The 23,683-nt window shown below is 41.0% G+C and overlaps 1 protein-coding gene across 1 annotated transcript; it reads right to left on the bottom strand.

Moving 5' to 3' along the window:
- Positions 1-343: 343 nt before the first annotated feature.
- Positions 344-21,597, bottom strand: PTAFR (platelet activating factor receptor). The gene is made up of 2 exons (XM_051991374.1): positions 21,400-21,597; positions 344-3,574 (listed from the first exon to the last, which is right to left on the bottom strand). The coding sequence occupies exon 2, from the start codon at positions 3,531-3,533 to the stop codon at positions 2,493-2,495; it is 1,041 nt and encodes a 346-aa protein (XP_051847334.1). The 5' UTR covers positions 3,534-3,574; positions 21,400-21,597; the 3' UTR covers positions 344-2,492.
- Positions 21,598-23,683: the final 2,086 nt, after the last annotated feature.

The raw sequence follows: 23,683 nt of genomic DNA, 5'->3' as shown, positions 1-23,683 counted from the left end.
ACCAGGTCCTCTGACTCTAAACCCAGTGTTCTTTCCCCTTCATTTATTTGGAGAAATCTCATTTGATTATTATCTTCCTCCCCGGCCCCCAAACCACACAGTGTTCAGTATCTAGATGTGGCCCAGGCAATGAGGTAGTGGAAAGCTAGGCTTTGGTGGAATGGATTCAGAAATTGAATCCTGACATGGAGGTTTCTTTCTCTTTCTCTCTCTCTTTCTCTCTCTCTCTCTCTCTCTCTCTCTCTCTCTCTCTCTCTCTCTCTCTCTCTCTTTTTCTCTCTCTCTCTCACACATACACACAATATCACACACACACACACACACACACACACACACACACACACACACATACACACACACACCAGGAATTGTTCAAGGCCTAACTGAGGCCGTAGCTGGCCATTTTTTGAACTGGACTTCTTTGTGTGGACTTTGAAGTGTCAGAGCAATCTATTCCAGAAGAAAAGATGGATGGATTTCCAGCCTCCAATTGCCGTATCTGTACCTTTCCTGCCATGCTTGCCCTTGAAACAAGTACCCTGAAAAGGCAGCCTCATCATCATCTGGGAATGAGTCATTGTCACTTACTTCAGAAGCAGACTTAGGGGTCAATTTATTCCTTTGTTTATCCTCCTCTGCTGCCTTATTGCGGCATAGTTGAACATCAAACATTGTCTGGTCGTACCAAACTGGAAAGGCTTTAGCGAGTAGACATAGTCACTCCTATGCATCTGTTTAAATCAGAACTCAGCCTGATTAAGATGGAAAAGGCACATTATTGGAGTGTCGGTCAACTTTGAGGCCATAGCAACTCCTGAAATGTCCATATAAGCATGGAAGGGGTTGGAAACTGAGTTAGTGGAAATACCCAAACAGATAAAATCACAGAAATCTGGAAGCACTGAAGTATGTTTCCATTGAGCTTTACAACTTACAAAGTGCTTTCACAGATGTTGTCTCACTTTCAGTCTGATGCTCAAAAAAACAAACCAGATCCCGTAACATTGGGCAGGAAAAGTCTTATTATCTGCACTTAGAGAAAAGTTAACTGACTTGCCCAAAGTCATGCACACAAAAGTAAAGAAGAGACTAGAACATGAGTGAAACTGAATTCTAAGTCCCACTTCTCAACAAATACTGAGTAGACACCTTCTACATTCATAACACTGTGCAAGGTTTGATGGGCTTATAGACTCACAGAGCTCCCAAACTCTATTATTTTATGACCACAGAGTCCATCTACTCCATTTCACTCATCAGAGTTTGTTAGCTGGATAATCTGAGTGGCAGCCCCCGGTCTCTCCCTATGAGAAATGTGGCTCAGACCTTTAATGATCACAGCACAAAACAGTAAATTCATCATCTTCATCATCATCAAGGGGAAAATTACTACTAGGGATGATTCCCAATTCTTCCTTTTATCCTGTGGGTTCCACCTACCAGTTGAAGTTACTCTTCCTAGAACTATCTTTTATGGGAACCATCACTTAGATTGTAAGATACCTCCACTGAGATGTCAGCCCCTGGGATGGGATGTTGAGGATTCACAGGGAATAATCTAATCATTGGATAATGAAGAGATCAGATGAAGGGAGTTCTGGATTCAGTTTTTACTCTGGCATCATCTCACAGAATGGAAGTCATAGGACAGATTTAGTAGCCTCAGAGGTCACCAAATCCAACTCCCTCATTTTCTAAATGATAAAACTGAAATCCAGAGAGGTTCATTAATGTGTCCCAAATCATTAAGACCACAAATATGAGAGCCAGGATTTGAACTCTGGTCCTGTGTCAGCCAATCCAGTGCTATTTTCCCAAAAGCAGTAGTTTCCAAGATTTTTTGCTCCATGAACACACAACAAAATGTATTGCAAATTGCCACCATAATTTTATATATTAATTATAATATCTTGCAATTATTTAATGTTTTGTTGTTGTTGCTGTTATTATTGTTCAGTCATTTTAGTTGTGTCCAACACTTTCTGACCCATCTTGGGACTTTTTTGGTAAAGGTACTGGAGTAGTTTGCCATTTCCTTCTGCAGCTCATTTTATAGATGAGAAAACTGAGGCAGACAGAGTGAGTCACGTGGCCAGCAAGTGTCCAAGGCTACATTTGAATCATTCCAGAACCAGTGCTCTATTTAGCATCATTGTGCTGAACCCCCAAGAGGTCTGTGAACCACTAAACAGGAGCCACCATACCACATGCAGATTCTCCAAGGTGATCCTGGAAGCTGGGAAGAGTAAGATTTCCTAAGAACAAATCTATTTGTCTAGAAGGGAAGGGAGTTGCCTATTCAGGCAAGATTTAGATCTTCTCAGCTTGGTTTGGAGAAATTGTCTCATCTCTCTAACTGATCTGTAATTGTCCAGAGAAACAAGGCAGAGATACTGTCCAGGCCCAGATGGAATGCCTTCTCTTTCCTTTCTGGATCCCAGCATGACCTCTGCAGGGCACTGGTTCTTGCCTCTGGGGCATGGAGTCACAGCCTAATTGGTCATGGTATTGATGGGATAGTTGTTGAGGGGCACGGCCACTTCTACAGCCGTATCCGTAGTGACACGGGAACATTTGCGACTCCCTCTCATGCTCTGTAACTTCTCTGAAAGGTGTTTTCGGAATTTCTTGGTGAGGAAGCAGTAGATGACAGGGTCCAAGACACAGTTGATGCTCATGAGACAGAGGGTCACCTGGTGGATGTCATTGATACACTGATGCACACGGCTGTTGTCCTGAAAACCTATCTTCAGCTCTGCCACAGTCCAGGGTAATTGAATGATGTGGTGAGGCACAAAGCAGATGAAGAAGACGGCCATCACGGTACAAACCATCCAGAGGGCTTTGTGTTTAACGTTAGCATTGCTCTGGGGCTGGAGAGGTTGAGCCAACAAGGTCCGGATAATGATCGCATTGCAGACCAGGATCACAAGGAAAACGATGAAGAAGCAGAACACAATGATGACATGAATGATGAGAACAGGGATGCTTCCCTTTTCATAATTTTCAAAGCAGCGGGTTACATTTTTCCCACCGGTCTTCAGGAGAACAACGTTTGTCGAATCCAAAATGAGGAAATACAAGGCACACCCCACAATCATGACCCAGATGATCAAGGACAGGATAATGCCTCGCCGACGGGTGGTGGATTGGGCTGCTCTGATAGGGTCTGTCACAGCCTGGAAGCGATTATAAGTAATGACCCCGAGAAAGGCCACAGAACAGTAAGTATTAATGAAGAAGAGACAGCCTGCCACATTGCAGAGGAATTTGGGTAGGATCCAGTCACCTTGGTTAAAATAATAGACAATCCACAAGGGCAGAGTAAACAAGAAGAGCAGGTCAGCCACTGTCAAGTTGACCATGAAGATCTTGATCTCGTTTAATTTCTTGGCAGGGTTGAGGGTGACAAACACCCATAGCACGTAACCATTAGAGAGGATTCCCAGAACAAAGATGATAATATAGACAATGGGAATGAGGGTGTATCTGAATTCAGAATCTATCCGGTCAGAATTCTTTTCATCCATCATTCTGAATGGGAGAGAAGCAGCTGACCACCACTTTTCTGGACCTAAAAGATGACAAATTATTTTTTTATTAATGATAGCATAGGAAGTTAAAAGTTAAGTTTTGAATTCTCTTAAATATATGTATATAGATATAGATATATACACATGCATATGTGTCATATATTTAGGTAGCTAGGTGACATAGCAGATAAGAGTGCTAGACCTGGAGTCAGGAGACTCATCTTTCTGAGTTCAAAATCAGCCTCAGACACTTAATAGTTGTGTGACCCTGGGTAAGTCACTTAACCCTGTTTGGCTCCATTTCTTATCTATAAGATGAACGGAACAAGGAAATGGCAAACCATTACAACATCTTTGCCAAGAAAACCCCAAACAGGGCCATGAAGAGTTAGACACAATTGAAAAACAACTCAATAAATTTATTATATGTAATATTATATATGCTAAATCTTCTATATAGCATATATTATATATAACAGACTGTGTGTATGTATGCATATATACATACTTATGACCACATATACATTTATATAAATATGCATATAAACACACACATACACACATACACACACACATACACATATATGTCTTTGACACCAGAGAAGGCTCGATGGAGAAGGGAGAGTGAAGGAAACATATCTGAAAAGGGAAATGGTCTCAAAACAAAAGACATTAGTAAAAAAAAATTTTTAAAGAAATTCAGGGAAAATGATTTTGAAATGCTGATGTCCTTTGGATAACCGATTTCTCTGAAAAAAAAAAGTGCTATCTAAAGATACATAGGAAATTCTTTAATAATATGATAATACAATATATTTTTTGTCAGTTATCTAAAAAAAAGGTGAAAGATGAGGACTGACAAAAGACCAGACCATCAAGATTTGGCAGTTGAGATATCAGCAACATGGGAGAGTTCAGTTTTAGCTCAATGCTAAGGTCAGAAGTCAGATTACAGAGCTTAGAAAAGAGGAAATGAAAGTTAAAAGTGTTGAGAACTTTTTCCAAGTTGTTTGGCTGAGAAAGGGAGTAGAAAGATATAGAAAGATACTTTGAACGAAGATAAGGTCTACTGAAGACTTTTTTTTTTTCTTTTTAAGATTTGGACATGGGGCAGCTAATTAGCATAGTGGATAGAGCACCAGCCCTGAAGTTCAAATTTCACTTCAGACACTTAACACTTCCTGGCTGTATGACCCTGGTCAAGTCAATTAACCCCAGTTGCTTCAGGGGAAAAAAAGATTTGGACATATATATAAACAGCAGGAAAGAATAAACTCATTAAGAAAAGACTGAAAATCAGAAAAGGAGAATGTGTCTGGGGAGAATAGGATCCAAGACATATAAGTCCTTGTTGAGAAGGGCCACCATTTCATCAGAGACTACATCATATATCCTTGTGGTAGTAAATTGAGATCCCATTTCCAAGATCTATGTGATCTTCTTATCCCTCCCATCCCCAACATCTAGGGCAAAATTTGTTTAAGTACAATCTTACGAAAAAGTTATAAACTCTTTAAAGAAAAACTTCTATTGTCCCTTCAAAAAAAAAAAAAAAAAAAGCAAGCTTCAAGGCCAAGGACATTGCCTTTGAAAGATAAAGAAAACTCCTTGAGCTAATTTCTCCCCTACTTATCTAGTCAATAATTCATTATCTGGCCTTCTCCTGCCACCCTCTCTCCCCCTTGCTAGAATGATCTTTCTCTATTTTTGTGATTAGGTTAGTTTTAGCCCCCCAAAAATTTCTGTAATACCCCAGCTTCTATAGGTATCCTATGACCTTGAGTGAAACATCATTGAGTGGTATCAGAAGTGGGATTTTTTTCTACATAACAAGACTAAGCTGGTGAGCCAGCTTTCTTTGGTGTCAAAATCTTATCTGGAGGGTTGCAACCTCTCAATTTGTGCATTTGCCTCCTTTTCTTTCTCAGATAAAATTAACTCTTCAAAGGACGGCTCTCACAAAGAGTAAATGACTTCCCTCCCTGGAGGAAGTAGGCAAGGAGGTGGGTAGCAAGGGGGAAACAAGAATTAGTGGTGACTCAAGCTCCTGGGAAAGCATTGCTAAATGGATTGGCTTTAGGGAAGGAAGAGGAGGCAGAAGCAAGGGTGTGGTGCACATCTTATTTTGGGGAAGTTGGGCAATTTTTCAAATTCTCCCTTTCTAAAAAGTCACTTTCCTATGTTTTGTCTCCTAGTAAATAACTAGCAACCTGATCCTTCCTAGCAACTGTACCTGACCACTCTTTCTTCTAAGTACAAATACAATCCAGTACATCCTACCTGCAGCCTTCATTCTAGAGCTACTTCCTGTCCGGCAGTCCTGTTGAGATACACACATGCACTACATATATATACACACCACGCCACCATGCACACAAATAACTTGTCACATATTCCTCCAACCAACTCTTGTACCAAATGAGAGATAGTTGCTGCCCAACTTCTGTATATACTCACAAACTCAATGCCACAATACAACATGAGATAGACCAGCAAAGCTGAAAGGGAACTTAAAGCAAAATATTTTAGAGCTGGAAGTAATCTTAGAACCCAGAATGTCAGAGCTGGGAAAACCCTTAGAACCTAGGATGTCAGAGTTGGGAGGGCCTTAGAACACAGAATATCAGAAGTGGGAGAGTGTTATGGGTCAGAACGCTGAACTTGAAACAAAGGATTCTTATAAGGTACTAAGTCAGTGGAATTGATAGAGACCAATAGTTATCTACTTTAGCATGGTTCAGTATGATTGATTTAATCCTACAAGATGTTATGGGCCAGAACTTGAAACAAGGTACTAAGTAAAATTGAGGAGACAATGGTTAAATCTAGTTTAGCATTGATTTAATCCTACAACAAATAATGGTTTCCTAATTATATAATGATTGGTTTGTACTCAATGTGGAACATATAAGGAGAAGCTCTCAGGGTCAGAAAAGACAGGCACACTAGATGCTCTCAGATGCTGAGACACTTTTGTGGTGGCTGCAGACTGAAGCACAAACCTTTGGATCCAGAGAGATTCAGAGGGCAGAGGAGGAGGCAGGAGCTCAAGCTCTCGGAACCAAGGAGAGAGCTAGGCCTCTAAGAAAGCTAACCGGGCCCCAGGAAAGGAGACAAGACTTGGAAAGAGACAATAAAGGATTTGGACTTTAAACCCTGGCTACTCCTGTGGTGATTACTGAACTGAAACGAAGTCTGCTCCAGCGACCCCAAGAAAACCTCAACAGAGAACATTACAGTTTAAAGAGAATATTACAGGAGAGACCTTAGAATACAGAATGTCAAAGCTGAGACAAACTGTAGAAATCAGAGAATGTCAGAAGTGGAAAAGTCTTTAGAAGAGAAGCCAGAGTAGCTTGGGATGGGGCCTTAGGATAGAGAATGTCAGAACTTAACTAACTTTAAAATGCACCAAGCCATATCTAACTTGGAAATTTGGGTTTTTCAAAATTCCACTTGGAACTTTTAAAAACACAATGGGAAAGGTATGTGCTTGGACTAATCTGGAAAAGATGAGAAAGTTCTGGTGGCCTATGAGTCCACAGTGTGATCTACCAACTAAAAAAGTAAATTATTAGGTTGTATTAAAATCCAGACTACAAAAGCTCCCTCTCAACTTTTGTTTTGCCCCACTTGCAGTCCTGTGCTTCTGACTCACCACTATATCTAGGAGTAACTAAGGATGATGTTAGCTAACCTTTCTGAACATGTTAGGGTTTTAGTAAGTATTTTGCCTATGCTATCTGACTTTTTGGGTTTAGTAAGTGCTTTGCCTGTGTTATCTGACTTTTCAGATGAGAAAAGACAAAAATGGTAGGGGAGGGACATTGAGAAGACAAGAAATTCAGATATACTAAGAATAAAGCTGGGAGTTCATTTGCCTGTTCTGGAAATTAATTTACAATTAAGTAAGAAATTAGAAAATTATTCACATCTTGTGACCCTATGATCTCACTTCTAGGCACATATCCCAAAGAGGTCAAATAAATATGTCAAAAATATTCATATGAATACTATTTCAGGCAATAAAAATAACATATTTGAATCTTCCTTGATCCCAGGCCATTTGCAAGATTCAAGGAATTATGAGAAAACTTATTTGAAGTTACATAGAGAGAAAGCACAACTAGAAGAATAATATATACAATAATTACAATAATGCACATGAAAATAACCCCAAAAGTACATGAACTCAGGTTTTGAAAAAAAAGACCAACACTAATTCTAGAAGGCTGATGCTGAAACATGTTCTCTACTCTGGAGTGATGAAGGACCAGAAATTGAATCATACTTTAGACATGGCCTAGCTGTGTGACCCTGGTCAAGTCACTTCCTCTACTTTTCTCACTTTCCCCAGCTGTAAAATGGGAATAATAATAGCACCTGCCTCCCAGGATATCTGAAGGATCAAATGAAATAATATGTGAAGTCTCTTGCAAACCTTAAAAGGCTAAATAAATGCAAGCTACTTATGAGGATGATTATGGTTATTATTTCTATCATCATCATTATGTAATCATAAAGTCACATAAGTCATTAGAAATAGGATTTAATATTATTGTTCTGTAAAAAATGACCAGCAGGATAAATATAGAGAGGACTGGCGAGACTTACATGAACTGATGCTAAGTGAAATGAGCCAGGAGATCATGATATACCTCAACAATGATACTGTTTGAGGATATATTCTGATGGAAGTGGATCTCTTCGATAAAGACAGCTAATTCAGTTTCAATTGATCAAGGATGGACAGAAGCAGCTACACCCAAAGAAAGAACACGGGGAAATGAATATAAACTGCTTGCATTTTTGTTTTTCTTCTCGGGTTGTTTATACCTTCTGAATCCAATTCTCCTTGTGCAACAAGAGAACTGTTCGATTCTGCACACACACATATTGTATCTAGGATATACTGTAACCTATTTACCATATAAAGGACTGCTTGCCATCTGGGGGAGGAGGTAGAGGGAGGGAGGGGAAAAATCAGAACAGAAGTGAATGCAAGGGATAATGTTGTAAAAAATTACCCTGGCATGGGTTCTGTCAATAAAAAGTTTAAAAAACAAACAAACAAACAAACAAAAAGAAATAGGATTTAATTCCAAGTAAGTCTCCAATTAGTCAATGTCTTTCCTAAAATGAAGTGCTCATAACAACTGCAGATGTGAGCAAAGCAGAACAGAGGGTGGTGACTGGGGTGTTGATAATTGTCTGAGGTCACCCAAGCCATTTTTATTTCCATCTCTCACTGGTTTCTGGATATGTCATAGGCCACAAAATTTTCCACCCCTTTTCCCTACAGATTCTCCTCTAGTTACATCTCTCCCAATCTATAATTGTGCTTTTGATTTTTCTAAACTCCCATGTAAACAGACATTTATCCCCATTAAATCTAATCTTATTAATTTTGCCCACTTGTTGTATCTTAGCATTCCCCAGCTTAAGTTCTGGCTGTCATTCAATATATTGGCTATATTCCCCAGCCTCATGTCATTTTCAGGTTTGACAAGCATACCCCATCTTTCCTCCCCCAAAACACCTCTCATATATTATTGCATTTGCTCCTCATAAAAATCTTGAGAGGTAAGTGCTATTATTATCCCTATTTACAGTTGAGTAAACTGAGGCAGACAGAGGTTAAGTGACTTGCTTAGAATCATACAGGTAGACAATGTCTAAAGCAAGATTTCAGCTTTGGTCCTTTTTAATTCCAGAGTCAAGAGTTAAGTTTCAGCACCAGCCTTCTGGAATTTGTGTCAGTCATTTTTAAAAAACATATTCATGTTCATGTGCCGGCTGAGGTTATTTTTATTATTGTCTGGAGAATCCCACAATGGGGCACAAGAATGGCTTCCTCCCACTTACCCATACCCAGGGACTATAACTCCAGGAACCTTGAAGACTATCTATCTCTCCCCATTTTACAGTTGAATAACCCCTGAGGTTCAGAAAGCTAGAGACCCTTGCCTAAGCTTACAAAGGTAATAAATCAGGATTTGAACTCAGACGCTCTTACTCCTAAACCAGCCCTCTTTCCACTGTACCAGATTGTTTATGTCATTTGAGATTACACAGATCACCACGATTGAACCCAAGTTTCTTACTTGCAATTATATATTCTAGAAGGTATAGGGGATAGAATACTAGTGCTAGAATCTGGAAAATCTGAGTTCAAACCCAATCTTAGACAGAACTTAGACTTAGACTATCAGAATTCCATCATGCAACAAGATCCCATCCTGAAACTCACACCTCCTTGTACCTTCTACCCTGGAGGCCCCTCCCTCCCTCTGACTGGAGAAAGTGGAAGGTGGAGGGTGGACAATGGAGAGAGAGCTCCTCCCAGGCCTTCCATTTAAGAGGGTCATCCAGGTCAACCATCTTATCATTTAGCATCCTCTGCACTCCTCTGGATATTATTATTCCACCTATCTTTCCTATCTTCTCCCCCATCTTTTAGCTTCTTTTTATGTGTTGTGTCACCCAATTAGATTGTAAACTCCTTGAAGACCAGGACTTGCCTTTTGCCTTTTTTGGTATCCCCAGTGTTTAGCACAGTTCCTGGTACACAGTAGGTGCTTAGTAAATGTTTATTATTGACTAACAATTAGTTCTGTGTCTCTGGGCAAAATCACTTAATCTGTCAGCCTCAATTTCCTCAACTACAAAATGGGAATAATAATATCACTTACTCCCCATGGTTATTGTGAGCATCAACTGAGATAATAACTAAAAAGCACTTAGCAAGGAGACCAGCACTTAGTAGGAGCTTGATGAATGCTTATTTCCTTACTTCTTTACATCTTACTATGTTGCCTCTTCCTTGAAGGAACAATATTATTTATTCTCTGGGTAACTGAGGTTAGAAGTCAGGATTTAGAATTGTAATAACAATCTCCTCTGGTAAACAACCCTTAATGGTTCTGACAAGCTGAAAAGACTTTTGCTCATAGGCCTGGCAACTGAGTTGTCCAAGAACCACACCAGAGGACTGACACTAGGCAATGGTTATTTTGGGTCACAGCTACTACCCAAATGGAGGGGCTACAATCTGCATCATTGGAGGGTATACCTGCATTAAGAAAAGCAGGGATCTATTAAAATATGCATTATGTGTGTGTGTGTGTGTGTGTGTGTGTGTGTGTGTGTAGGTGGTATAGTGGATAGAGCACTGGTCCTGGAATCAGAAAGTCCTGAGTTCAAATGTGGCCTCAGTCACTTACTAGCTACATGATTCTGGAGAAGTCAATGAACCCTAATCTGCCTCAGTTTTCTTATCCATAAAATGGGTATTATTAATAATATCATCTACCTCCCAGGGTGATTGTGAGGATAAAATGAAATAATTCTGTAAAGCACTTCACAAATCTTAAAGTGCTATAAAATTGCTAGCTATAATTATTCTTCAGAAAAAGAACCCAAGTTTTCAGGCTTCCCAGTAAATTTCTGAGAACCTATTTCCTAGCAGGACTTATGAGTGAAACTTTATCCTGTATTGCAATGGTACTTTTATTTCCAAATCCCTTTGCTGTCTCACTTCCTATCATCTATGGAAGGGGAGGGTGGTGGTCCTTAGTGGTCAGGGTCCCAGACCTGACTTTAAATCTTGTTTCCAACACTTCCCATCTGTGTGAGCATGAATCAGTCACAAGCTCTCCAAACATTATCTTCCTCATTTGTAAAATGGGGATCATAACACTTGGATTGCTTTTCTCCCTGGGTTAGTGCAAGGCTCAAATGAGATAATGTTTGTAAACAAGTTCATAGGCTGACAGTTCTTCTCATTTTAGGGGTAGTGATCCTGTTGAGGTTAGGAGGAGTCTAGATTTCTCCTTCTGGGTGATAAGTATTGCTGACTGATGAGATGTTCTGCCATAGCAAAGACTAGCTGGGCAAGAGCTCCTCAGGAAAGTGGTCCTGTGATAGGTAGGGAGACCCAGATCAGGTTATTTATTCACTCAATGGAAATATAGTAAATACCTATTAGGTTCTGAGGGCAGTTCTGGACACTGCAGGATGAAAAGACAGCCAAGTTCGTGGCTGTCAAAGAGTTTACAATCTACAATATTTGTGGGTTACATCTACAATGTTTACAATTTATGACCTACAGTATTTGCAATTAAAATCTACAGTGTTTGCAATTTATAATCTACAATATTCATAATTTATAATCTACAATGTTTCTAATTTACTATCTACAATGTTTGCAACTTAAAATCTACAATGTTTACGATTTATAATCTACAGTTACTATTTATAACATACGATGTTTACAATTTACTATCTACAATGTTTGCAGAGCAGTGAGAAACAATTCAAAGGAAAAAGGGAGAAGGGCTGCACTTGATTTCATTGATGTGGCAAAGTCCTAGATGAGGAAATTCCCTTCATTCATGCAGGAAGGCAACCTTCTCTTTAATTTGTATTCTCAGAGTTGCCCAGAGTCAAACAGAGCTCTGTGGCTTGGTGGTCCTTTCCTTACCTAAAAACCTCTCACCAGCAAGAGAATTGTAGACACTAAAGAATATGTACCTTCTCATAGTCTCCTGTCTTCCCCCATCCATCAACCCTAGGTTTTCTTGGGTCCAAGAGCCATTCTTTACCTCCTGTGTCATACCGCTCTGACACAAGTCAGGTAAGATAAATGCAAATAAATGTAATAAAATTAAATAAGTGCACTTTATTGCATTGGTCAAATGCAACAAAAATTAGAATACAAGCCACTAAAAAAAAAAAAAGAATTAATGTTGTAGCATTGTAGAGAACATAGCCCCAAAGTCAAGATGTAGAAGAGACCCCCACCCATCCCTTGGCAGAGGTAGTAGGCGTCCTTTAGTGTTATACATTGCACACATTTTCATTTTTTTTCAATGTATTGATTTGTCATACTAATTTTTCCTTTTTTTGTCTTTGAAAGAAATACTATTTATTATAGAGAATAGCTTTCTGGGAAGAGAACAGGGAGGGATCCTAGGGGAAATTTTGGTGATGTTAAAAAACAATAACAATAACAACCTTAATTTTATCACAAAAAACATAAGTACAAAAGAGGAATATAAAGTTCTCTGATCTCACAGAAGAGAGGTCAGGCCTAATGCGGGAGGGGAGGATCAGGGGAAGTTTCATGAATCATGGATGCCTGAGCTCTAGTTTGAAGGATTGATTGATAGGCCAGGAAAAGGCTAAGTTAGAAGGGTGGAGCATATCAGCAGGAAAAGGGAACAGGGGTGATGTGGGGTCTGTACCCTGAGGGAGATGGGGAAGAATGGGCTTTCCCCATTCATGGGGAAGCCAGAGGGAAAGATGGAGCTGTAGAAGACCCCATAAGTAGTCTGACAGTGGGGTCGTGTGGCCAGCCCGGCAGCCAAGAGTTAGCCCCAGAATCCTCATTTCCTTATTCCCCAGAATCCCAGGGCTATAGGGAGGGTCCAGGTCCAATGCCAGTAATCACTTTAAACAGAGCCGGGCAAGGAGGGGCAGCCCACAGCACTCAGCTTAACACAAGGAGGCTTTTCCTGCTGGACCAAATTCACCAGACTCTCAACTCTCAGTCCACCACTCATCAGGGCCTCATAAATATTAATGGAAAATTAGAATGATGTTCAAGCAACTCTGCAGTATCAGCAGCATCATTTTTTTCCCTCAGGAAAGCAATACTTGGTACATTTTTTCCTACTCTATATCCCCAGCTCTTTGCTTCTTTCTTTTACAAATGAATAGACATCAGGATGCTGATTCTAAATACAGGGTTAAAGTAGAGCAAGGTACTGAAACTACCTTCAGAGTTGATTGGGGAGACCAATGGTAATCCTGAATAGGGACAGATTAGCCCAAAAAAGATTTGATATGGAAGGGGGAAGGGAAGTGAGACAAACATTAGGGACCAAATGGGATGGGTTGCTTTGGGTAATGATTTCCCCCCATCACTGTGGGTATGCAAGTGAAATCTGGATAAGTAAAAGTGAGGTATGTTGCACAGGGGATAGTGCACAGCCATGCTGCACAATCAATTTGGTATGATTTGAACTAGATAATATCTCAAGTTCCTTCTGAAGTCTAATGATTCCAGAACATTTGTAGAAAGACCCAGTATCCATTGGAAGCAGATGGAGGAATTGGGGCCTTTGGATCTAGAGCTGGAAGAGACCTTAGAAGTCATCTAGTTCAACCCCTCTGCCATTTAACAGATGAGTAAACTGAGGACCAGGGGAGGTCAGCTGAGCTGTTTCAAGTCACACAAGGTCCAGTCAGAGGAGGGATTTGAATTCAGATGCCAGAGCTAATGGATAGAGTAGTCACAGAATAGAGATAGAATACAGCCTGTAAAATTGTAAAATTGTAAAATTTTCTATCTGGAGAATGGAGATAGGAATGGGGAGGGCTCCACCTCCAAATTTTTATTCCTTCCTTTGACCAATGTGCTTGAGAGGCATTCAGGTCCCTCTATGGAGATAGGAGAGGTGGAGGTGGGGAGGGGGAAGAGATTTTTAACGAGGCACTTAGAGCAAACTGGGAAGAGTCAAGGAGACAGCCTCCTTCCTGGAGAAAGTAGCCTTAGAATCAGCTGCCTAGTTTCTAATTTCCATCCTTTGTTAAGTGTGTGTTCTTGAACAAATTGTCTTATCACCTTATGCCTTGGCTTGCCCTTCTGTCTAATGTGTCTCTGTGTGTGTATGTGTGTATATATATAATGTCTAATATAAGTATTATAATACTTACACTGCTTTTCTCCTTAGGCTGAGAGGGAAAAGCTTTATAATGAGGAAACAGAGAGATGGAGATTCCAGAGCCACAGGCCCACTCAACCACTATGCATTCAAGGACTTTGAAAGAGTGGAAGATCCCCACTGAAATGTCCCTGGACTAATCAAATTTCCTGCTGCTAATGAGGCCTGCCACCAGCCTCAGAATCAGAGGCCATAGGATACTCCAAGAACTGATTTTATCTCCTTAACAGTTCCCAGGTCCCTTTCTGCCAATAGCCCGTTATCTGTCTGATTCATGTGGTTCTTGTGTCTGAAGGGCATGAGGAACTGGGAGTTTAGGGACCTAAGTTTTACATCAGAGGGCACTGAACTCCATAAGAGACCTCACTCTGCCCTGTGCTTGTGGTTCAGTCCCTTGCTTCTCCTGGCTTTTCTTCCTAGAAGGGAGCTTAGAATCCATCTAATGCAGGAGTTCTTAGCCCCAGGTTCATGAATTATTTTGTTTTTTAAACTATTTTAATAGAACTGGTTTCCTTTGTTATCTGATTTATTTTATTTTATGCATTTTTTTTAAAAAGTCATTCTCAGGGGTCCACAGGCTCCATCTCCATGCAAAGGGGTCCGTGAAACAAACCTGCAGGTCTGGTCTAAAACCTTCATTTTAATAAAGAGAGAGAAGCAAAATAATTTGTCCAAAGTCACACAAATAGCACTTATGAAATAAAAAGGTTAGATTCAAACTCGGCTCCTTGGATTCAAGATTCAGCAATCTTTCTAAGATAATGCCATCTGTACTAGTACTGTCATCGTATGGTCCTAAGGAAAGTATTTTGGAAACAAAAACTGTTGTAATTGTTGTTGTTCACTCATGTTTGATTTTGCATGTCCCACTTGGCAAAGACACTGGAGTGGTTTGCCATTTCTTTCTCCAGTTCATTTTGTAGATGAGAAAATTGAGGCAAACAGGATTAAGTGACTTAGAATCACACAGCTAGAAACTGTCTAAAACCTGATTTGAACTCAGAAAGAGTTGATTCTGATTCTAGGTCCAGCACTAATCTACCTAACAAAACCCACAACCCTTTAAATGAAAACACTAAAAAGATAATAATGGGACTTTAATGAAGTACCAGGTCCAATCTTGACTACTAAAAATAGGGCAAGGGCTGGATTAGATGAATTCTAAGGTCCCATCCTTCTCCAAAATTATGATCCTGTAACCTTGTCTATAGAGAGTTAAGGGACTCCCGTGACAACTTGATATATATTCTTTCAGATTTTTCAGATTCTTTCAGTGGCTTTGTTGGTGAGTTATGCTTTACTGGGGGGTTTTTGTTACAAAAAAGGGTTCAAAAACATTTTTTTAAATAAAAAGAGTTCAATATGATGGAAGGGAAGAACATATCAGAAAATGATTATACATGGTATTTTTAAAAATTAATAATTTTTTTCAGGGTCACACAGCCAGTAAATGTTAAATGTCTGAGGCTGTATTTGAACTCAGGTCCTCCTGACTCAAGAGCCAGTGCTCTATCCACTGCCCCAATAAAACATTTTTTATTGCTCTGAAGATTGTAAATCAATATAGAAAGGTGAGCTCATTATTATTCTTTGCAACTACAGTCTCTTCCCCCTTCATCCCAGCATCTCCTCCTCCCTTGGGATACCCAGCCCAATGGCCTTTATAGAACCATAGAGTCACTAATCTAGAGCCAGAAAAAATCTTGCAGGTCACTAAGTCCAACTCTCTCATTTTTATAGAGAAGAAAATCAGGACCCAAGTTGATTAGGTAAGTTACTCAAGATTATCCAGACAGTAAATGTCAGTGGTAGGATTTGAATCCAAGTCCTCCAACTCCGAAGATTCTCTTTCCATTGTATCACAGTATCTGGGTGGACCAATCATACCCACTCTCTATATTTAATAAAGAAAGCTTAGAAGGAACCCCTTTATATCTTAAAAGACTCCAGCTTGGAATCAGTTCCCAGATATATGGCTGGCTATCCCCTCTTCAGGGTCCCTGACAAGAAGTCCCTGATAACAAGAAGTTGGCAGATGGTGTTATAAATGATCTATGCTGCTTTGCACAGTAACCCTGAGGGAAAAACTGAGAGGTGGGTTTAAGAAGCATCTTCTCTCCCTTCTATGGAGTCTGATCCAGCCAGTTGAGGCTCTCTAGTCTTTGTCATGGTGGAGAGTAGAGGCACAGAACTTGGGGGAGCTCAGAAGAGTGGAAAAATCTCCCTCTTTCTCTGATCCTGGAAAAGAAAAAAAGCCTTTTTCCTTAGCCCATCTCCAGGTTTGATCTCTTCTGAGTGGGAAATGGAGGGAACTCTATGGGAGAGAATTGGTATCTTGCAAATGCAAATGCAAAAAAAAAAAAAAAAAAGTACTATCTTTGATCAAACTGGAGATACATCCTTCACCTCAATGTATTTACAAATTCTTATATTTCTTTGTTTTGAGGCAAATAGGGTTGTGATTTGTTCAGGATCAAAGAGCTAGTGTCTGAGGTCAGATTTGAACTCAGGTCCTCCTGACTCCAAAGACTGTCAGATTTTTTTTTTCCTGAGCAGTTAGGGTTAAGTGACTTGCCCAGAGTCAGACAGCTAGGAAGTGTTAAGTGTTTGAAACCAGATTTGAATTCAGGTCCTCCTGAATTCAGGGCTGGTGCTCTATCCACTGCACCACCTAGCTACCTCTGCCTGTCAGATTCTTATATTTCAAATTAATGATGCCAGACTGGAGATATATAGACAGGAACCAAAGCATAATACACTTGGTTCATTTGCCATATTATAAATTGTGGATCTTTCAAATATTTTTCTTAGGAACTTAATTAGAATGGAATAGTTTAAAAAGAGAGAGAGAATCGATGTCTTGTAGAATGAAGAGCCTTGGACCCAGAACTGGAAGAAGGATGGGTAGGAGTCCCATTAATTCTAGAACCTAGGTTTTAACGCTCCAAATCTCAGTTTTTCCTTCTATAAAATGGGGAATAATGATACTGCCTCACAGATATGTTGTGAGGACAATGCTTTATAACCCATAACTAGAAAGTGAGTAAATAGAATTTTTATTATGAAGGAAGAGGCTCAGAAATAATGACATTGCTTTCATCTGGGCTCTTGAGAACTCTGATGACTGTTACTAATTGCTCTCAGAGCTAGGACTATGCCCTCTTACATGGCTCTGCATTTTCCCAGAGAAAAGAGCAGAAATTTTCAGTCCATTTTCTTTTTCCACATGTTAGCTTAGATTATCTGTCTGTATTCTAAAGTCCTTTGATATCCATATTCCACATATCCAGGCCACTTCCAAGGCTGCTAAGGAATGGTTTTCTAAGTATACATCCAGACCTCCTGGACCAGCCTCAGTCCATCTCTACTCTCTATCTAGGATATCTCATTCTTCTCTCCTAAATCAGTCCACTGAGGAGTTGCTACCTCCCTTTTGGGATATCCAAGTGATCAAGGAAAAGGATGGAGGAATCAAATCTGCTTCATGCTTTCTGTTCTAACATTATTCTTCACCAGCAGTTCAAAGTTCAAATGGTGCATCTCCCCACTCCACCCCATAGCAAACTTTGCTGAAAGAGTTCCCTTCTGATCTGCTAAAAAGTGGTGAGCCCAGCCTGCCAATAGGAAGACAGAAGTTCAATGGAAGAGGGTTTCGATGGAAGGGGGAAGGAGGCAGAAGGCGGGAGACTGAAGATGTGCATTCACTTTAGTATCTCTAGCTGTCTTGCTGGTGAGAGATACCCTGGGAAAGGATCACTAAACTACAAAGCTGTGGATCCTGTAAAAGTTATTGAACTCTACCTCAGTTTCCTCAACTAGAAAAAGAGGAAAATAATAGTACCTGCTTTCTAAGCTGTTGTAAAAATCAAATGAGGTGATGTTTATAAAGCGCTCTGCAAACTTGAAAATGCTTTATAAATGGTAACTATGGTTATTTTTACTACCATCTTAAAAACCAGAATTCTCAGTTAGGAAGGCCCCCAGTCTGGGATGATGGAGAATGCTGGGGACTGGGGAGGTAGGGCAGGGTGGACATACTCCTTAGTATCACTATTTTCTTATTGATGAGAGGCTCCCTGAAAAGGAAGGGACCACAGAAACCACAAACATCCCCTATCACCTTATCTCCTCCACAACTTAGGCTGTTCAGGCATTCTTCTCAGAACCCTGAGAACCTCCTCCTTCTGAGATCTTTCCTTTTCACCTTTGTTTCACTCTCTAGCAATTAAGTCAAACTGTTCACTGCACCAGCAGGATGAGAGCCAGCCCATTTGTTATGAGCCGCATCGATCTCCTCCATCTCTTACCATCACTCTTTGGGACTGAGTCAAGTTAGTGCCCTGGACCTATCTATCTTGGACTCTCAGGAGCAAGGACCCCAAGGCCAGCAGGATTGGAAATATTGTTTCTCCAAGAAGCCAAAGTTCTAAAGACCTCTGACTGATCTCAAGGGAGGATTCTAACTCTGTTTGACTTTGGCACTTCCTCCCCCAAGTCTCAGTTTCTTTCTTTAAAGACAATGGCCCTTTAAGGTCCCTTCCAGTTCTGATATTCTGTGTTAATAATAAGTATAACTGAAAATTTAAAAATGTAAAATAAAAGTAGTGAGCAACATTTAAAGAGTTACTTATGGTTTGCAAAATGCTTTATAACCATTAGCTCATTTGATCTTCATAGCAACCCTGGGAGTTAGGTGGTATTTTGATTTCCATTTTATAGATGAGGACAACTGAGGTTCAGAAAGGTTAAGTGCTATGTCCAAAACCACACTGCTAGTGTCTGATTGTAGGGATTCAAACACAGGACCGTCCTGTTACAAGCCCAGCACCCTCCCTACTTTACTACATTGCCTCCACAACTTGTGTTCTAAGGTTCCTTCCAGCTCTGACATTCTGTGTTCTAAGGGTCATTCCTGCTTCGACATGCTGTGTTCCAAAATTCCATTTAGTTCTGATATTTTTTTACGAGTCCTTTCACCATGACATTCTATATTGTAAAGGCCATCCCAGCTATGACATTCTATATTCTAAGATTTTTTCCAAGTATGACATTCTGAATTCTAAGGTTCTTTACCTATGACATTCTGTCATACATAAGGACCATCCCAGTTCTAACATTCTCTTCTAAGATTCTTTCTAGCTCTTATATTCTGTGTTCCAAAATCCTTTTGAGCTCTTATATCTTATGTTCTAAGGATCCTTACAGTTCTAATACTTTCTGAATTATGGCCACTGATACAAGGCTTCTGGGAAAAGGAGGACTATTCCTTTCCACTGACCCTCTGAAAGGTTCTCTCAGGTTGTGGGGCTTAATTCACTGCTGCTCCCTCTGTGAGTTAATTACCAGAACAGCTAGAAAGGCTATTCCTGAGAATAACCCTTTGACTGGAAGGCTGTGAGTGAGTAGTTTTCATGCACTGTTTCACATTGGGGAACACTTGGCTTCCTGGACTTGGATAGCGGGGGGACCTTTCAAACCATTTCATAAACTGGATGGGTTTTTAGAAATCATCCTGTTTAACCCCTTCTTGTTATATATAGGGAAGTTGAGGCCAGGAGAAGGGAGAAGGGATATATCCAAGGTCTCACAACTTTGATGGCTGCACTGAGAGCAGATTCTATGTTCCTCCTGCGATCTGGGACTCTTTTCACCACATTCCACCCAAAGCCTTCCTAGCATAAGCCATATTCTCTTTCCCATACTGGAGGCTCACTTCTTCAAAAGCAGGGATTTGAGTGTCCTTTCTCCCTCCTCCCAGTACTAAATTAGAGATTAGATTTTACTGAAAAGAGCTCCTGAAAACTAAGCTGTCACTACTGGCTGCTTTGCCCCTTGGTAACCAGTGACCAGGCTGTTTCAGTCGAACCACTGAGCCAGCCCTAACAGGTTTCCTGTGGAAGGGAGAATGAACAGTGTCTTGGGTTGAGTGAACCCATCACTGATATATCCCATGTTAAACTGGTGGCTCTCAGCCAATACTATTTTTCCTCTGGTAGGGGACTCGAGAAACAATGAGATTCTATCAATTATTTAATAGTTTATTTAAGCCTTACTATGTGCCAGACAGTATATGAACCTGGGAACCAGAATCCCTGGGTTCTAGTCCTGGGTCTGCCACTGAGTAACCCTAATTAAGCAAGCCATCTCTCTAAGCTTCCTATGCAAAGTGAAGGGTTGGGCTGGGTGATCTGGGAAGACCATCCCTTTCAGATGTAATACTCTATTCTTAGAAGGGTTGGCTCTCCAAGTCCCATGGATCAAGGAGGGAAGCTGTGGCTTGGGACTGTCTTGTGGTGGCTCCTACAAATGGGGCCAACACTTCAAGAGAAGAGAGTTGGGCTCATGGCAAAGAAAGAAATAGGGGCATAGAATGGGTGAGAGATGGTGGCTGCAGCTTAGGGTCCTAGAAGTAGGTAGCCCAGGTAGATGGTTGAGCTGAAAAACAGACTCTACATTCCCCTGGGATCTGGGACTCTTTTCACCACATCCCACTCAAAGCCTTCCTAGCATATGCCTCTATCATGGTGGCTCCTACAAATCTATGATGGAGCTCAAGATTTCTTATCCTGCCTTTCACCCAGACCTTTTATTAACATCTATTCCTATCCATTATATAAAGCATATTGTTATGTATTTTACATATATAGTTCCTATAGTTTCTGTAGCCCCACCCCCCTGTTGAAACAGGCTGGTACCTACTTTTCCCAGACAACAACCACATGAGGATTTAGGACAAAGACATTAGGGTAGCTAAGACTCACTGCCCAGCAGTCCCACCTCCTTTCATTTGCTCTCACCTTCCCCTCATTTCCATCACCCTGGGACTAAAAAGACATCCTCCTCATGCCTCAGGATCTCCTCCTTTGGGTCTCAGCAGGGATCCGGAGCCACACCCAACACTAGCCTAACCCACTTAGACCCAGAGCGACTAGGTCCTCGTGGAGGAACCTTGTAATTCAAGGTTCTTTCTGACAATGGCTCCAGATGTTGTTATTGGTCTAAGGTGGGAACTAGGTTGGAGACAGTGAGATGAAGGTCATATTATTCTCTATCAACCTGAGGGATCTGGAACTGGAGTCATCCCAGCCTTCCTCTCCTTTCACCTTCCAAACTCAAAACCCAAACAAGTTACCTCTTACCTGGACTATTGTCCCAGAGCAGGAGCAGACTCAGGTCCCTGGTATCCTATCAGCCAGTCAGCTGTGGCCCCAGCCCAGGCTCAGACTCAGGCTGAAAACTGTAGAAATGAGGAAACAGAGTGTATCATGACCAAGTCATCTCCAGTGAGGAAACACTGTGACCTTAGAGAGCCTCCGCACAGCTGGCTGAGCTGTCAGCTCATGGCTGGCTCCACCACAGACAGCCTCTTCTAGCCTAGTGCTGGAGCAAAGGTGACAGGGAGATCAGGATATTAGAAAGGGGGTGGGCGGGAGGAAGACAAACAGAAAGGCAGAAAGAGAAAAGACAGCAGAGCCTGAGAGATCAGGATAGGGTGAGGAGGTGGAGAGAAAAGAGAACGGGAGAGAAGGGAGAAGAGAGAAAAGAGACAGAAGAAAGGAAGAAGAGAGGAAAAGGGAGGGAGGGAGAAAGAGAAATGAGGGGAAGTAAGAAATAGAAGGGGAAAGAGAAGAAGAAAGGATGCGAGAGAAAAGAAAAGGAACACCAGGAAGAGCAGAGATTAAAATAGTTTTAAGGAGAAAGAAAAGAAAGGGAGAAAAAGCCCAAGTTGGGCTAGGTGCCCCAGGAGGCAAGGTGGACCTTAGCCCCTGGCACCCATGTGGGTGGGGACATGGGAGGGTTTCGGGAGTGTCTCAGGAGTAGGAAAGAGCTCCAAGGACCCAGTTTTTTCCAGACTTCCAGTCCAGAAGCAAGGCAGCTAGGCTAAGGATGATAAATCCTAGAATGCTGGCTTCTTGCCTGGTCCAACCCCTCACCAATAGGTCTGCCTCTATACATTTGAGCATTAGTAACCCATTCTACATCATGAATCTTGACTTCTCTATTCTGTCCTTCTTTGCCAATGCTATTTCCCATGCACTACTCTCCCAAGAAAATAAAACAAAACAAAATAAACCTAACACATCAACTCTGTGAGAGCCAGTGTTTGCTCAAACAATATAAACATCCTTTAGTAGAAGCTTCAGCACCACACACTAGGAAGGAAAATCTGCTGCCAACAAAAATCTGGCACTGGGCTTAATTCAGCAAGTGGTCTCAGATTGGATGTGGCTTTGAACGCTCTCCGCCTGGGACTCTGGCGCTCCCAGTCTCAGCCTTCTGTTTCCCTGGTAACAGCCAGGAGACCCCCTGCTACAACCTGAATAGGCGGGCGGAGAAAATGGTCTCTATGATGTCTTCAATGTTTCAATTCTGGACAACTTACCAGTCCCTACCTGCTTCATGGCTCCTCCCAGTCTTCCCCACCCCATCCCCAAATTCCTAAGGTCTTTATAACCACCTTTCCTTCCTTAAGTCTCTTCTTCAGGTTCTCCCAGTCTTTCCCCAATAGTTCCCTGAGGGCAGGAATTGTATCTTCTAGAGTAAAGAAATTTGAATTAATCATGAATCTAGTCACAACAGTTTTAGCTATGTTACGAAATTTTACCTACTTCTTGACCTGAGACAGGTCACTTGAATTATTTGGGCTTCATTTCTTAGTCCAATTTTACATATGAAGAAATTGTTCTATATACCTAACAGAAATATTATGATATACAGCTCAGGACTCATACTTGCCCAATACCAAGAGTCCTAAAAATGATGTATCTGCTGCCAGCATCTCTCTTGCTCATTCTTGGGACCTTTCTTATTCTCAAAACTATTGTGGTAATAGGGGCAGCTAGGTGGTACAGTGGATAGAGCACCAGCTCTCAAGTCAGAAGACCTGAGTTCAAATCTGGTCTCAGTCATTTAGCACTTCCTGGCTGTGTGACCCTGGGCAAGTCACTTAACCCCAATTGCCTCGGGGGGGGGGAGGGGAACCTTTTGTAGTAATCAAGATCACACAATTGATCACACAAGGCAGGATTTGAATTCATATCTTCCTGATTCTGATACTAGTCTTTTATTTGCAGTTCACACTGTGTTGCTTTTTGAAACAATTATTAATGCTAATAACAATCTCTCACATCTCTAAGAATACTATCATTTCTCTAAAAGCTAGATAGCACAAATATTACCCTAGGAAGCTGAAACTCAGAAAAGCATAGTAATTTACCCAGAGTCACATAGCTAGTAAAGTGTCAGAACCAGGAATCTAAGTCCAACTCTTTTCCAATTATAATAGCATGATAGTCACATTTCATGTGCAGCAGTGCTAACGGCAAGGTATGGTGATCAGGGTTGTTCAACCACTTCTATTTACCCCTCATTCTATTACTAACTCCTTGCCCAAAAGTTTTTTCCCGAATAAATGTACCACAT

This window comes from Antechinus flavipes, chromosome 3 (genome assembly GCF_016432865.1).
Source record: "Antechinus flavipes isolate AdamAnt ecotype Samford, QLD, Australia chromosome 3, AdamAnt_v2, whole genome shotgun sequence".
Classification (NCBI taxonomy): Eukaryota; Metazoa; Chordata; class Mammalia; order Dasyuromorphia; family Dasyuridae; genus Antechinus; species Antechinus flavipes.
Note: the sequence above shows the minus strand (reverse complement) of the source record. Positions and strands in the feature narration are given on the sequence as shown.